Below are 17,340 nucleotides of genomic sequence, written 5' to 3' on the forward strand. Positions count from 1 at the left end.
CCTCCTCCCCCCTCTCTCTCTCCTCCCCCCCTCTCTCTCTCCTCCTCCTCTCCTCCCCCTCTCTCTCTCTCCCCCCCCTCCTCTCTCTCTCCTCCCCCTCTCTCCTCCCCCTCTCTCTCTCCTCCCCCCCTCTCTCTCTCCTCCCCCCCCCTCTCTCTCCTCCCCCCCTCTCTCTCTCCACCCCCCCCTCTCCACCCCCCCTCACTCACCTACCCCTCCCTCCACCCCAACTCTCCTCCCCCCCACACCTCCACCCCCACTCCTCCCCCCCTCTCTCCTCCCCCCTCTCTCCTCCCCCCCCCTCTCCTCACCCCCCTCCCCTCCCCCCCTCTCTCTCCTCCCCCCTCTCTCTCCTCCCCCCCTCTCTCTCCTCCCCCCCTCTCTCCTCCCCCCACTCCCCCCCCCTCACTCCTCCCCCCCCTCTCTCTCCCCCCCTCTCTCTCCTCCCCCCCTCTCTCCTCCCCCCCTCACCCCCCCCCCTCTCCTCCCCCCCTCTCTCTCCTCCCCCCCTCTCCACCCTCCCCCCCCTCTCTCTCACCACCCCCCTCACTCCTCCCCCCCCCTCTCTCACCCTCCCCCCCTCCTCTCCCACCCCTCTCTCTCCCCCCCCCCACTCTCCTCCCCCCCCCTCCCACCTCCCCCCCTCTCTCCTCCCCCCCCTCCTCACCCCCCTCCTCCCCCCCTCTCACCCCCCCCTCCTCCCCCTCCTCCCCCCACTCTCCTCCCCCCCCTCTCTCCCCTCCCCCTCTCCCCCTCCCCCCCTCTCCTCCCCCCCCTCTCCTCCCCCCCCTCTCCTCCCCCCCTCTCCTCCCCCCTCCCCCCCTCTCACCTCCCCCCTCTCTCCTCCCCCCCCTCTCTCCTCCCCCCCCTCTCCTCCCCCCTCCTCCCCCCCTCACTCCACCCCCCTCTCTCCTCCCCCCCTCCTCTCCCTCCTCCCCCCCTCTCTCTCCTCCCCCCCCCTCTCCCCTCCCCCCCCTCTCTCTCTCCTCCCCCCCCCTCTCTCTCCCCCCCCTCTCCTCCCCCCCTCTCTCTCCTCCCCCCTCTCTCTCCTCCCCCCCCCCCCCCTCTCTCTCCTCCCCCCCTCTCTCTCCTCCCCCCCTCTCTCCTCCCCCCCTCTCCTCCCCCCCTCTCTCTCCTCCCCCCCTCTCTCTCCTCCCCCCTCTCTCTCTCCTCCCCCCTCTCTCTCTCCTCCCCCGTCTCTCTCTCCTCCCCCCTCTCTCTCTCCTCCCCCCCTCTCTCTCTCCTCCCCCCCTCTCTCTCTCTCCTCCCCCCCTCTCTCTCTCTCTCTCTCCTCCCCCTCTCTCTCTCCTCCCCCCCTCTCTCTCTCTCTCTCTCCTCCCCCTCTCTCTCTCCTCCCCCCTCTCTCTCTCCTCCCCCCCTCTCTCTCTCCTCCCCCCCTCTCTCTCTCCTCCCCCCCCTCTCTCTCCTCCCCCCCTCTCTCTCTCCTCCCCCCCCTCTCTCTCTCCTCCCCCCCTCTCTCTCTCTCTCTCTCCTCCCCCCCTCCTCTCCCCCCTCTCTCCTCCCCCCTCTCTCTCTCCTCCCCCCCCTCTCCTCCCCCCCCTCTCCTCCCCCGTCTCTCTCCTCCCCCGTCTCTCTCCTCCCCCGTCTCTCTCCTCCCCCCTCTCTCTCCTCCCCCCCCTCTCTCCTCCCCCCCCTCTCTCCTCCCCCCCCTCTCCTCCCCCCCTCTCTCCTCCCCCCCCCTCTCCTCCCCCCCTCTCTCCTCCCCCCCCTCTCTCCTCCCCCCCTCTCTCTCCCCCCCTCTCTCTCCTCCCCCCTCTCTCTCCTCCCCCCCTCTCTCTCCTCCCCCCCTCTCTCTCCTCCCCCTCTCTCTCCTCCCCCTCTCTCTCCTCCCCCCCTCTCTCTCCTCCCCCTCTCTCTCTCCCTCCCCCTCTCCTCCTCCTCTCTCTCTCTCTCCTTCCCTCTCTCTCTCTCTCCTTCCCCCTCTCTCTCTCTCTCTCTCTCCTTCCCCCTCTCTCTCTCTCTCTCTCTCCTTCCCCCTCTCTCTCTCTTTCCCTCTCTCTCTCCTTCCCCCTCTCTCTATCTCTCCTTACCCCTTTCTCTTTCTCTCCTTCCCCCTCTCTCTTTCCCTCTTTCTCTCTTCCAACAACAACATGCCCTCAAAAAACCCTTGGCACCGCCGGGCACTCCAGCTAGTAATTTATATAAATAAACCCTTGTGTTTTTTTATATCCAATATATATTTATATATTTTTAAATAATAAAGATTTTAATGTAAAAATAAATTTGCCAGTAATGCTTATTCAGCTGGAACATTCTCCTCTCGCCTTGCCCCTTTACTAACCTCCTTATTCCCCCTTGTTTTTTTTCTTTCCCCTCTCCTATCCCCCCTTGCCCTCTCTCCCCTACACTCTCCTCCCTGTCCGTGATCTCTCCTTTCCCTGACTCTTTTCTTCTCTCCCCACTCCCATCCTCCTTTCCCCCTCCAGTTGCACCTTTCCCCACCCCCTTTCTCCAGTTCTTCTGTCTTCTTTCCCTCTCCTTTCCTTCCTGCTCCTCCATCTTCCCCTCTCTATCCTTCCCCTTCCCTGCCCCTCTTTGTTCTCACCCACTTTCAGCCCATCCTCTCTTCTCCCGCTGTAGTGCCCTCTGATTTTCATCCCCCTTCTCACTGGCCTCTAACTCCTCTGGCCTGTTATTATGCTCCACTCTTCCTCCGGGCCTCTAACTCTGCTCTACTTTTCCCTCACCCAGACTACCCCTTTTAACACTACTCTACCTTATCCTTCCCTCTATCTCTATCCCAGTTCTACCTTATCCCTCACCGCCTCCTGGCCTCTAACTCCACTTAACCTAAAAACTACAGTTAGTACCCACATGCACAACCACAGAAGATGAACTATTTATGTGACTTTGCCTCCAGCATGCTGTAATGGATTCTTTAGTTGGTTATATTCACTTCTTTTTCCTCCTGGCCACGTACTTCAGGACTGCCTTTATTTCTCATTGTGATCAGGTGTTAATTTAGAGTTCTTTAGTGTGTATGCCTCCGTGCTCTTGCTCTTACATGGAGTCAAAATATGATGGGCACAAGCGAGAAGACCTACAAAAATTCAGACGTTTTTAAAGGGATGGTAGAGGAGATGTTTTGTTTTGGCACTAACCGAGAGCACATATTGGGAAATTATGCACCCTAGCCCATGCTTTTCTCTTCATTAAAATTAATGGACAGAAAATCACTGCCTGGGGTGCACAATTTTCTGAGATGCATCCCACTGTGTTAGAAGCACCAAAATGAAAAATCTCCACCTGGTGTTCCTAAATTATTTTCCTGTATGAGAAAGCAACAATTCCTGTTTGTATGTGGTCAATCTTCATTCAAAATTGAAGGATATCCAAGGTAGGCAATTTGATATTTTATTTTAAGCAGGTATGGTGTAATCAAATGTATTGATTGGAAGCTGATTGAACAGGTGGCAAGATTGAGAAGCCAATTGTGCAGCAGATGCATTACATGTTCTGCTGGGCATTTAACAAAACAGATAGTTAAAAAAGGTCACATGGAAGTAGTGGTGGACACATAGAAGTAGGTCAAAATGGTATTGCATACACAAAAAAATTGATACTGCATTTGTTTTATTGCATTAATGTATCAAAGCAAATGCTACATAAACAGTTACATCTATTATTTTTATTATAATTTTTGTAGTTGTAATTGGAAAGGCTTGAATTTAAGAAAGCTACCTTGTATTTCTTACAGGTTTCTAAAGCCCATGGGGGTGCAAATGCCCATAAACAGGTGGCCTACTTATGGGCCAAGAGTCTGGGAGGAGAGTCTGCAGTTAAGTTGCTGAATAAGTTTGGTCTTCTGGAAACAGCAATTGACTATGCAGCTGATAACTGGTGAGATATACTTAACGCAAGTGGCAATTTAAAATAATTTCATATTAATTTATATGAATTTCCCTCTTTCCTTTCTGTGTTATGCGCTATCCCCTGGCTGACAGAATAGATAACCTACTTAACCGGCATGGGCACACCCAACTTTATATGAGCAAAATCCTGAAACATTGGAGCAAAGTGATCATATTTTGATAATTGGTAAACCCATTTTCACTCACAGCTCACTCAGGCAACCTGTCCATTCTTCACCACATCCTCCTTTTAAAAGCAGGACCGATGCGATCTAGGTCCCAAGGCTCTTTCCCTGAGGGAAGACAACTCTCGACCCTCTGCTCAAGAACTGTTGACCCCTAATTTTCCACTGCAGCTCCTCCTGCTCATTCACAGCTTGGTGCATCACCCTGTGTCATGCCCTCTGACTCAATTTCTAATGCCTCCTGGGTGTATGTCTTTGAGTTGGTGTTTGGTTGGGAGAGGGAGAATGAGAACCAAGTAATGCTATGCTGGGAGAATGGGATGGATGTCAGATGAAATTTAATGTGGAGAAATGTGAGGTAATACATTTTGAGAGGAAGAATAAGGAGAAGAAATATACACTAAATGGCAAAACTTTAAAAGGAGCAGAGCGAGTTAGAGTTCACATACATAAACTTTTAAAAGTGGGAAGACAAGTGTAAAAAAAATATGGGATTCTCTGTTTTATAAATGTAGGCACTGAGTACAAAAGCAAAGCAACAATGCTAAACCTGTACAAATTATTGGTTAGAGCGCGGTTAGAATATTATGTCCAGTTTTGGGTGCTTAACTTTAGGCGGAATATTGGGGCAATGGAGACGGTGCAGAAGAAATTGACTCGGATGCCAGGGGTGAGAGGCTTTAGTTATGAGGTGAGACTAGCGAATTGGGATTATTTTTATTAGGACAAAGAAGCTTAAGAGGAGATCCAATAAAGCTGTTCAAAATGATGAGATTTTGATAAGGTAAATAGATGAATTGGTAACTAGAGGCCATAAATTTAAGATCATCAGCAAAAACAAAGGGAGAGGTTAGAAGCATTTTTTTTATGCAAAGGGTTATTAGGGCATAGAATGCCTTACCAGAAATAGCGGTGAAAGCAAAATCCATAATAGCTTTTAAAAAGGAAGTGGATAAATATTTGAAAAAATATTCAAAGGGTATACAGAAAGGGTGAGAAATGGGATTAAGTGGATAGCTCTTTCAGAGAGCTAGCACAGACATGACGGGCAGAATTACCTCCTTCTGTGCTGTAAAATTCTGTGATACCAAAACTCAGCCCAATTAAATGCCTTCTCTCTATTCATTTGGTAACACTCCTGAATGCTCACAAAAAACTGATGTGCTTAGAAAGTCTGCCAAGACTTGTACTAGATCCCTTGCTGTTAAATTTACTTATTAATGATTTCAGTGATAATGTTGAAAGTAAAATATCTTTGCTGTACAGGCAAGTATGAGGAGACAGATACCATTGAAGAGCCGGAGCCTTAGTGATATGGTAGATGAATAGTTTATGACCTACAATTTAAAAAAAAATTATAATATAAAATGTAATTAACCAATGAAGACTATATTATTAAATGAAGTGGAACAAGAAAAAAGCTTTGGGTGCGATAGCTGATCAAACATTCAGTATCATATTGAATGCTAGTGATTTGCAGATCAAACAGAATGTTATGGGTAGAAGTAGATCAATCAATAGATTATAAGTTTAAGGAAAACCTATAAAGGAATTCATGGACTTTATGTGGAATAATATCATAAGTTTGCTGAAAATATTTTTGAAAAGGTGGACGGTCTGGAGGACATTTACTGCATTTGGATTTTCAGATTAAAATGTATCCATTACAATTAATAGTTTTTTTTAGATAATCAAGAAACCATGTAAGTACACACGCAATAATTACTTATGCTATGGTACAATTCTCTTTCAGCTCTTTCGACTTTGCTTTTGAACTGTCGCGGTTGTCTATGAAAAATAAAATCCCAGATATCCATCTCAAATATGCCATGTATCTGGAAGATGAGGTAAATGGTTACTTTTCTGTGTGGATGTTCAACTAATTGCAGTTCAACTAGCACAGGTGGATCCCATTTTTAATTGTGTTTGTGTATTTGTCAACTTGGTGATATGGTATAATACAACTTGATCTAATGCTATAAATCAGATGGCTGAAGTAAAGTATTGTCATTTCTAGCAACTAAAATACAGCCAAGAGATAACTGCGTCCAAAAATATTTTTGGATTATGCTAATTACTAACTTTTTCATGGTTTCTGTGGATGCATACTTTCTGGCCATGGATTGTCTATGATTAATGCACTTTTAACTTATTATCTGTTGGTGAGAGGAAAATAGCATTTCTAGTTTTATTTCTGGGTTAAATCCAAATGCAAGTGCCCAGAATTATGGTGCTATTAACTTGCAAATTATTGATGCTTTTCTTAAACTTTTGATAATGTACCATCAGAAAACAATTTTATGGGAAAAAAATTGAAAACACAGGAAAGAAATTTAGTAGGAAGGAAACAAGTAGGTGTGGCATTTCCTTGTCTATCTATAGAGCATCACTTATCAATCAACAATTTCAGAAATAGCTGCAAATCTGATACAGATAGATGGAAACAATTCAGTTTAAGAAATTAAACAATGACAAATGCAGGCATCTTCCTGAAGGAAAAACGGTAATGTTTATTTCTGCTCATTTCTCATTGCTAAATTTATCATGTTTCACGATTGTAGGGTAAATTTCAAGAGGCGGAAGTCGAATTTATTAAAGCTGGAAAGTCTAAGGAGGCTGTCCTCATGTGAGTCTTTCTTTTGGTAGATAACTGCATAAATTGATACTTATAGTTTGTGTAGCTTACCATTCAGTTTACTTTTGAAAGGTATGTACATAACCAGGATTGGGATGCAGCCCAGAGGGTGGCAGAGGCTCATGACTCGGACAGTGTAGCTGACGTCCTGGTTGGCCAGGCACGCTTTGCCTTTGACCAGAAAGAATATCAAAAGGCTGAGGCTTTCCTTCTGAGGGCTCAAAGACCAGAATTGGTTGTCAAATATTACAAGGTCAGAATCATTTTTTGTTATCTTTATTTTGTCATTGAAGATTATACTGAAATTTAGCTGGAGATGCCAATAGCTCATGACAGAGGTAACCTTGCATGTTCCATTGGTAAAGGATGATTTGTTTCATATGTAAATATTCTTCGCTTAACTTATGACTTCTAAAATTTAAAATAGTGATTGATATTGAAAAATGTAAGCAGTATATTTTTCCTCTATGTGAAATCAAAGAATTGACACAAAGGTTTACCTAAGTTAATCCAGCAAATAGCAGGACATGTCTTATTTAACCAAAAACAAGTAAAAATGAAAATGTTGAGGTAGAGCTTCCACGGAGGGGCTGTCCAATCTCCCACAATAACTTCAGCGGAGACCCATTATAAGTGGCTATTTATGCCGCTTCTCTGGGGTTTCCGCTGATCTTCCACCGAAGTTATAGTGGACGATTAGGATTACCCCACGCAGAAATTTCAGGGAATTGTGCTTTTAATGTGTTAAAGCCATTTTTAATTGGAATTCCTTGTTACAGGAAGTTGGAATGTGGAGTGATGCAATTAGAATTTGTAAAGAATATATCCCTAACAAGCTGGAGCAACTCCAGGAGGAATATGAACAGGAAGCAATTAAGAAAGGAACAAAGTGAGCAAATTACCTGTATAAAGTGGAAATGCTTGTATTTGTAATTATAAAGATTATAGGAAACTTTCGTTTAACCAGAGGTTAAATGTCCGGAAAGCTCTATCCACCGGCAAAATTCAGGAGTCGGTTCAGATAAGTTTTTTTTACTTCTCGTTGCTTTTTTTCTCCAGTCGTGGCTCTGCAAGGTCTAGCTGAAGCTGTTGCTTAGCTACAGAGACGCTTGCAAGCTACGCCGACTGTTTTGAAGCTGTTGCTAAGCAACAGGGTTTGTTGCTTCACACGGAGCTCAGAAGCTCCGTACGTTTTAACATTAGCGCTGGTTTCTCCGGCAGTTTTGATGGAACGGCAACAGCTCGGTCCCGCCAGTGCCGGATACCAGAAAGTTTCCTGTATTACCAATTACATGGCTGTAAAAATAAACACTATGGGCTAGATTTTCAGGGAGCCGTCAGGCGGGGTTTCAGGCATGTGGGGGGGAAAAATCCCGACTTTGGGGGTCCCGCCACCATCCTGCCCAAAACCCCGCCCCACGTAAGTTTCAGGGGCGGCGGGTACCCGCCCCGCACTGGGACCCACCGAAACCAGGCGGGAAGGGATTAGTGCCAATTAACTGCCTGTTAACAGGTAGTTAACAGGCAGTTTTTAGCCTAATCCCCATTTTGAGGGGTTTCGTGTGGGTTTCCCGACGGCTCCAAACCACGCCAGGTTGGAGCGGCGGGCCGTCAGGTTGAATGAGTTGGAGGGGTCGCGATGTCGGCGCTCAGGTGAGTGATGGGTGCATGAGTGTAAAGGTAAGTGTGTTTGGTGTGTCTAAAGTGTGTAAAGAACTTTTACCTACCTTTACTTACCTTAACAGCCTTTCTTCCTGTAGGCGTCGGGAGCGCATGAGTCAGCCGGAACTTAAAGCTGAACGGCTGCGATCTGTCAAAAGTGACAGCCTGCAGCTTTTAGTGCTGCTGAGATTTCTAACTGAGTCTGCGTAGAAAGACTCAGCTTAGAAATCAGACTGTCAGTGTTTCACAGCTTCAAACAGCTGTGAGACACTGATATTTCATCTGTCAGAAATCTTGACAGATGAAATTGCAGTCTGTGACGTCACCTGTTGCCGGGTGGCCCTTAATTGGCCTGCTGAGCCCGCTGGGCGGGCTTAACAAGGTCAATCAAGGGAAAATCGCGCGGATTGGCCGGACGCCGAAGTAGGCGGGTCAGAAACCCAAAAGGGGAAGTCCCGCCTTCTTCCCGACAGGTTCGGCAAAATCGACCCCTATATATTTATTCTAGCTTTGGGAGGAAGGTTATATAAAGTGGTATTTATGTTTGTTTGCTATAGACTAAAACATATTTGTTAGGGAAAAAATTAATACTATAACTTTTTCTGCCAGTTTTACCACCATCTGCTGCTGAGAGAATTGATGGTGACCTTGCTTGAAGGCCTTTGCTAATGCTACTCTGAAGTGTAACTAAGATGCATGTGAGAGCAGCCATGGGAGACCCACAAGCTGATATTTTTCTCCACCTCCCCCTCTCATTTGACTCTCCATCTGATTTTTCTATCACTTTAAGCTGAAGGGATGTAACCTGTCACCCCTGATCCTCTCTAACTTTTACCGCTGCACAATAGAGAGCATCCTGACAAACTGTATCACAGTATGGTATGGCAGCTGTAGCTACTATGACCAGAAAGCCCTGCAGCGGGTAGTCAAAACTGCCCAACGCATTACCGGCACCCGGCTACCGACCATAGAGCACATATACCAGAAACGCTGTCTACGGAGGTCACGGTCCATCATCAAAGACCCTACCCACCCCAGCCACAGTCTGTTTGCCCTCCTGCCATCTGGGAGACGCTACAGATGCATTCGCACCCGTACGACCAGATTTAGGAACAGCTTCTTTCCCAGGGCTGTCATCCTACTGAACTCCACAAATAAACTCTAAAGCCTGCACATCTGCCAATGCACTTTATTATGGTTATGTTTATGTTAATCCAAATGTACACTCTCGGGAGCCGCAAGCCTACATTTCGTTGTACTGCACTTGTGCACTAACAGTGACAATAAAAGTTGATTTGATTTTGATTTGATTTGATTTGTTAATGATTAAATGGTAGAATAATTGAAAATAAAAAATATTCATAATATCTCATTCCGTTCTCACAGTTCACTAGCTATATTCAAGATGAATCCTATGAGCACCAAGTTACAGATCATTGCCAAACAGTCAAGGAAGCCTTTGCCAGTGATCCTATGCTCGCAGGTGACTAGTTTGGCACAACCTGGAGATTATTCAGCAGGTGGTTTCCTGAGTTGCTTACAGGGTGTTCAACATAAATAAGGTGTTACAAAATTTATCAAAAGTATAAAAATAACTGCCTCTAGAATTCGAAGAGCATCTGCAGTCTTTAGCATTTGAGAGAGAATTTCTGTGATTAAGTTCCTGATCAAAATTGCACCTTTTGTAGACTTTGCAGGTTTCTTAGGAGCATGCATATTTCATAAAATGAAGCATCATCCATACAGCTATTGTTCTTCAATATCCGTATGTCTTCGCTTATATAGTTCAGTCATTGGACTTGCTGACAATCAATTTTTATGATGAACAGAAAATAGGATGACATATAATTGTTAATGTGTTATACAAAATTATAAATGTGTTGGTTTTATTCATACCTATATTATATAATTACAGTGTATCAACAACTATCATTCCCTACAACAGCACTTGGCTGTTTATTTAGGCATCAACATATTTTATATTTTGTTGATTTAACTTCTATTGATTTCATAATTGTGTTTCACAGGGGAGTAGAAGGAATAGTTGAACAGGCCAGAGAATGGGAGCAATCAGGAGAATATGTCAGGGCCGTGGAATGTTACCTTAAAGTCAAAGAGACGAATAACCTGGCTGTGATGGAGAAGTGCTGGATGAAGGTAAAATATGTGCTTCAAGTGTTGCTTTCACAGGAAGAGGAACAACTCTTGGTTGAAGCAAAGCCAATAGTCCTTGGCTACCAAAATATTCTCTAGGCTACTAGATGCCAAAACTCTAGTTGGCTACAAGTATCTCCCATGGAGAAATCTTCACAGTGGTAGATGGCTACATTGCTGTTCATTGAATGAACTTCAGTATGTACACGATAAAAGGAATCAATATCATTGGTTTTGAGACTTTTACTAAATTTTCAAATACATCCAGGAAGTGCAGAAAACTTATACACAATCAGATGACTGCATTCTTTTTGGTGGATTATTCATTTTGATGAATGAGTAGTTTGTCTGGCCACCAGAAAACAACTTCTACCCCAGAAAATTATCTTTATCCTTTGCACAAGCGACATTGTGACAGTGCTTTAAATGTTTAAATGTAAGTGGTATATTAAAGACGTGTAACACCACACACTGTTAAGTGTAGTTGTCACAAAAGCTAAATGACTGAAATTGACAAGCATAACCCATTGAATCTGTGTGTCAAGGTTGATTATTTCATCTGAAAGGAAAGGACTCAGCAATGGAGGTGGTAACGGAATAGTTTAAACTCCATTTAAATTTCTAGGGCTAGAAATTAGCCTCCTTAGTGCCTCCCATTATTGCCTCCGGGGGGCGATAATGGGGCGCTAGCGACTTACCGCCCGGGCGCAGTGAGATGAAGAACTCCCGCGAAATTCAGTGAGAGGTTTGCGGCGGCGGTAAGACTTCGCGCCACGATCTCCTTCGCACGGAGATTGTGACGACATTGCCGTGTGCGTCGCCCCGGTAGCGCCCTGGAGACGAACTTCGGTTCCACCCCCTGCAGCATCGCCCGGCGATTACACCGACAACTGCAGGAGGCGTTGATCGGGAGGCCGGGCGCTTCGGGAGCGAAAGTTAAAGGGGAGGTTACCGAGGTAAGTACAAAATTTCTGAAATGGTTTTGCTCAATTTTTTTTACTTGTCCTGGGTCACGATCGATCAGCCCGGCACTCTGCTGGTGTGCATGGGGCTGATCGAGCTGGATCGCGGCTGCCGTCGGGGACCAACTAACTGGTCCCAATGCAGAGCCTGCAGCAATGGGCCTTCCCTTTAAGGGAAGGAAGGAGCCTTGCAACGCGGCAGCGCTGCACGGCCCATTGTACAGCACTGCACCACTACCGGTGAAGAAATTCAACCATTACCTACACGGACAAAAATTTACCTTGCTGACTGACCATCAACCCCTCATCTCCATATTCAACCCTAAGAAAGGTGTCCCCATTATGACGGCACAAAGCCTACAGAGGTGGTCCCTTTTTCTAGGGGCACACCAATACAACATTGAATACAAAGGGTCAAAACAGCATGGGAATGCTGACGGTTTATCGCGCCTGCCGTTGCCAACGATAGAAGAGGCACCTACAGTAGACCCAGTAGAGATATTCCACTCTACCATAGTGGAATGTCTACCGGTGACAAATTCTGCCATTGAAAGGGAGACGAGAAATGACCCTACTCTCTCACGGGTCTACGATTTAACAATGAAGGGATGGCCAGCACATGGCGAACCACTGTTGCCAGCATTCTCGCAAAGAAGAGAACAGCTGTCAGTGTGCCGAGGAACCTTGATGTGTGGATCCAGAGTGGTGATTCCACCCAAACTCCAGGATAAAGTGCTAAAGGAGCTTCACGAGGGGCATCTGGGTGGAGTGAAAATGAAGAACCTAGCTAGGGCGTTTGTATGGTGGCCAGGTATCGATGGAGACATCGAAGACATGACCAAGAGCTGCCTAGGATGCCAGAAGGTCCAAAATGCTCCGCCACAGGCCCCTCTACATCCATGGGAGTGGCCCTCATCTCCCTGGCAAAGGGTGCACATCGACTTTGCTGGTCCATTTATGGACTCAATGTTCTTAATCGCAGTTGATGCACACTCCAAGTGGCCGGAGGTAATAAAGATGTCCTCCACCACCACGGAAAAAACCATCACAGTATTAAGGACCATATTTGCCAGGAATGGGCTGCCGGAACAGATATGTTCTGATAATGGACCGCAATTTGTGTCCGAAGAATTCAGAAAGTTCTTAAAGAACAATGGGGTAAAGCAATACACGTCCGCCCCATACCATCTCGCCACCAATGGATTGGCTGAAAGGTTTGTCCAGACCTTTAAGAAGGCCATAAAGGCCATGGGTAATGAAGACATAAAACTTCAGCACAAGGTGGATAACTTCTTATTTGCATATAGGAATGCAACACATATGGTTACAAACCAAACTCCCGCCATGATGTTCTACAATAGAAACCTAAGATGCCGGCTGGATTTGGTCAAGCCCAACATCCGAAGGGACGTGGAGAACCGGCAGTTTCAGGGCATGAATGAAAGGCCAACTAGGGCCTTCCAGATAGGCCAACCGGTTTTGGCCCAGGACTACCGTACCGAGAAATGGCAGCCTGGAACTATCTGCACACGACTAGGACCACTGATGTATACCGTGGACATCGGAGAAAGCATAATAAGGCGCCACGCTGACCAAATCATCAAGTCATCTGAAAAGGGACAACCTACACCACCACGCTATACGTCTAACGATGAAGTAGAGATACCCATATCTACCTCCGATCCGGTGATACTGGAACCCGATGAACCCGTCACTGGCCTTCAAGCCGAATCAGCCTTGCCAGAAGAACCTACTACACCACCAGAAACTACTACATCCCCGAGGCGTTATCCGGACCGAGTCAGGAAGCCTCCTGAGAGACTAACTTATAATTAATTAATACAGCAATGTATATTATTTTGCATATAACATGTAATTAATAATTACTTAAAATATGATGTACTAGTTAGCTAGAAGGGGAGGAATTGTGGTGTATGTGCCTTTAAGAGCCCCAGGTGTGCGTAATGCCGGTAATTGCCACTTGGGCTATATAAGCCTGTGTATTGTGTATATCCTTTAGAACCCACCCCCCCCCCCCCTCCCCCCTCCAAAGACTTGCTTAGTAAATACCTATGAACCAACTCCTGTCTTCAGTGTCTTTATCTACACACGGACACTACACGCCCCGCCTGCATCCTTTAGTGTTCCAGGAAGGAAGTGGAACGCTTGATTTAGTGCGCCACTTCCTTCTTGGAGCCCAAACCCAATTTTGTGAAAGCTGGGACTCATTAGTGCCTGATGCTAAGCCTCCCAGCTTTCAAAAGTTACCGCCCCTAAACAGGGTTATAATAAATTTCTCTCCTGTAATGTTTCATTAGAGTTCTATGTAGCATGATTTTTCTCCGCAGGTGCTGATTGACCTGCTCTCTGTTTCCAACTTTTTCTATTTTGTTTCAGCTTTCCAGCATTTACAATTTTTTTGCTTTTTTGGATTATCTATTTTTTTACTTTTCAGTTTTTAATGTAATTCATCTGCCTGAATTTCTTGCCTGGCTATTATCTATGTAGCAAAATATTTTATAGTTCTTTCTTATTTGCAGACTTTACTAAATTTAAATACATCTGTGCCTGACTTTTTTTGCAACCTAATTTTTTTTTTTTTTTTTTTACAAGGGCTCTCGTGCAAATATTCCTTGTATTAATGGCTTCTTTGTATTCCAGGCTGCTGAATTGTCCATCAAATTCTTAAACCAGGAAAAAACTCTTGATGTGATTCAGACAGTTGGTCCTCGGCTGATTCAAATACAGAAATACAGTGCGGTATGGATTTACGATTAATCTAAATTGTTTTGGTTCTGTTATATTTGTGAAAGTAAATATACCATAAGTAATCTTTAAATAAAAGCAGAAAATGCTTGGAATACATGGCAGGCCGTCAATGTCTGAAGGAGAAAAGATAGGTTAATATTTTGGATGGAGATCCTTCATTAGGACTGACAAAGGATCTCCACCTGAAATGGTAATCTCTTTTCTCTTTCAGATGCTGATGGACCTGCTATATTTCTCCGGCATTTTCTTTTTTTATTTCCATTGTAAGTAAACCTTCATTGGTATGGTAGTGTAGTGGTTATGATACTGGACTAGTAATCCAGGGGCCTGGACTAATAATCCAGAGAGTATGAGTTCAAATCCCACCATAGCAGTTTGCGAGTTTGAACTCCGTTTTAAAAAGCTGGTACCAGTAAACTTGACCTTGAAACTGTTAGATTGTCATTAAAAGTCCAACTGGTTCATTAATGTCCTTTAGGGAAGAAAACCTGCCGTCTGATCCCAGTCTGACTCCGGTCCCACACCAACATGGTTGACTCTTAACTGCCCTCTTGGCCTAGCAAGCCACTCAGTTGTATCAATCTGCTCAAGTAGGTCCACCACCATCTTCTGAGGGGCAACGAGGGATGGGCAATAAATGCCGGCCTTGCCAGCAATGCCCACATACCGAGAATGAATAAATAGAAACCTTGCCAGTATGGACAAGATTTGAGAAACAAATGTCCCTCTGATTTCCTAATTGCACATCTTTCCTTACCAATGGTATGTATGGGACAACTTACAAAATGAGGACTACTGCACCTAAAATGCTCTCATTCACTTTTTGTCAGTTGGAGATAGGTGCTTTGCTTTGAAAGTACTTTCATGGGTTTTCCTTCTCCTTTAACTCTGATTTGTTTTGTCAATTTTTAGTTTTGGCACAAAGCAGAGTACCACGGAGTATCTCACATTAAAGAAAGAAAAATCTGGACCGTATGTCTTACTGCAATTATATAGGGCCCTGGTGAGACCACACCTGGAGTATTGTGTACAGTGTTGGTCTCCTTACCTAAGGAAGGATATACTTGCCATAGAGGGAGTGCAACGAAGGTTCACCAGACTGGTTCCTGGGATGGGGGGATTGTCCTATGAGGAGAGATTGAGTAGACTAGGCCTATATTCTCTAGAGTTTAGAAGAATGAGAGGTGATCTCATTGAAACATACAAATTTCTTACAGGGCTTGACAGGGTAGATGCAGGGAGGATGTTTCCCCTGGCTGGGGAGTCTAGAACCAGGGGTCTCAGAATAAGGGGTCGGCCATTTAAGACTGAGATGAGGAGAAATTTCTTCACTCAGAGGGTGGTGAATCTTTGCAATTCTCTACTCCAGAGGGCTGTGGAGGCTCAGTCGTTGAGTATATTTAAGACAGAGATCGATAGATTTTTGGATATTAAGGGAATCAAGGGATATGGGGCTAGTGCAGGAAAGTGGAGTTGAGGTGGAAGATCAGCCATGATCTTATTGAATGGAGGAGCAGGCTCAAAGGGCCAAATGGCCTACCCCTGCTCCTATTTCTTATGTTCTTATCTTATCCTACTTTGAGCATCCTTATAAGCCTGTTGTGAAACTTCATTCATAGCATTTAGCTCAGACCACAACAGCTACTGTTCTGTCTGAATTTGATTCTATGCAAGAATGGTAATTTAAGAAAATACTTCATTAGATTATTAATTGGAGCATTATAAATTCTGATCCAGCAGACCTAGCACTAAATCAAAGCAATGTCAGCTTTAAGAGTTGAAAAATTATGATCAAAGTGACATTTTAAATAGAAAGAGCACTTTGAAAGTTGTTCTTGCTTGTGTGTAATTCAATGGATAAGAGGTGTTCTGCTGATTTTAAAAGGGAAATGGGCAGAACATGATCGGGGAGAGATGTGAGCAGCATTTGACTCGGCACTTTCATCATCCCTCAGTGCCCTGGCCTTCTTATAAGTGGAGGGTTAATGAAAAATGTTGGGTACAATTGACAGTCCACCAATTTTTAAAAAAAGGATTTACCATGTAATTGATGGTGTAGTTAAGGAAATTCATGTGACAATTCTGAAGAATTACCCTGTTGTATTCCTTTAGCTGCAAATATGAAAATAGAAAGTTAATACTGTACATTATGATCTGGGAACTTTACCATTTGTAGAATTAAATGATTGGTCACAGAAGTAACTTTTATTTTGTTCCAACATGTATGGCACCATTCTAACTAAAAGAAAAACTTTAACCATAACTATCAAAATGTTTCCCTTTTAAAATCAGTAGAACACCTCTTAGCCACTGAATTACATACAAGCAAGAACAACTTTCAAAGCATTTTTTTCCTATTCTTTAAATCACTTTGATCATAGGAACGGCTTCCAATACATTCAGAAGAGCTGTTGGGTTTACAGTGTAAAATCACACTTAAAAGTCAAGTCATATGTAAAATCTCTTTGACAAATCACAAATCAAGTAAGCATGTCATAAAATGTGTATGAATTTATGATCTATACAACCAAATCCTTTAATCCCCTGTAATTGTACAACATTAAGCATGACATTTTATAAAATATACTGACTGATTTTTACTGTGTTGGCCTGTTTTGATCATCATATTTATAAAAAGACTGGCCTCTAGCAAGTAATGTGGTGATACCATTTTGGAGGTGCCTTTCACATTAGCTGCAAAGCATGACCATGTTTCACACTACTGTTATCCTCTAGAGTCCTCCGGAATGAAATTTCAATCAAAAAAAATTAAAAATCAATAAACTATCAACTACATTCAAACAATATAGAAATAATTAAATACAATGAAACCTGTACAAACAGACGCCTGCAAAAAACTTACTGACAGTTCCAAATAACTTACATTGTAATAGATACAAACTGCCCCTTGAAGCCACAGACACTTACAAATTATGAACTATGGACAGCCTCGAATGCACCAAGTCCGTTTATAACTTAAAACACCAGACACGCAGGTCAGTGCATGGTGGCAGCGGGTGAAAAAAACGGGCTTTGTATACTGGAGCTCTCTTTACCCAGCATGCACAGTGGCAGAGAAACTGCTGTATCTCTGGTATTGA

General features: G+C 44.6%; 1 protein-coding gene across 2 annotated transcripts in view; it reads left to right on the plus strand.

Moving 5' to 3' along the window:
- The window catches only part of ift172 (intraflagellar transport 172), a 179,456-nt gene that overhangs the window by 119,402 nt on the left and 42,714 nt on the right, over window positions 1–17,340 (plus strand). For both annotated transcript variants that reach the window (XM_085996985.1, XM_085996986.1), the window contains 7 exons: window positions 3,719–3,861; window positions 5,811–5,904; window positions 6,619–6,683; window positions 6,765–6,945; window positions 7,472–7,581; window positions 10,382–10,511; window positions 14,132–14,230. In XM_085996985.1, coding sequence (XP_085853111.1) covers window positions 3,719–3,861; window positions 5,811–5,904; window positions 6,619–6,683; window positions 6,765–6,945; window positions 7,472–7,581; window positions 10,382–10,511; window positions 14,132–14,230 — 822 coding nt within the window. The remainder of the gene's footprint in view (window positions 1–3,718; window positions 3,862–5,810; window positions 5,905–6,618; window positions 6,684–6,764; window positions 6,946–7,471; window positions 7,582–10,381; window positions 10,512–14,131; window positions 14,231–17,340) is intronic.

Source organism: Somniosus microcephalus, chromosome 9, assembly GCF_052327205.1.
Source record: "Somniosus microcephalus isolate GS21.2 chromosome 9, FLI_Smic_1.0, whole genome shotgun sequence".
NCBI lineage: Eukaryota > Metazoa > Chordata > Chondrichthyes > Squaliformes > Somniosidae > Somniosus > Somniosus microcephalus.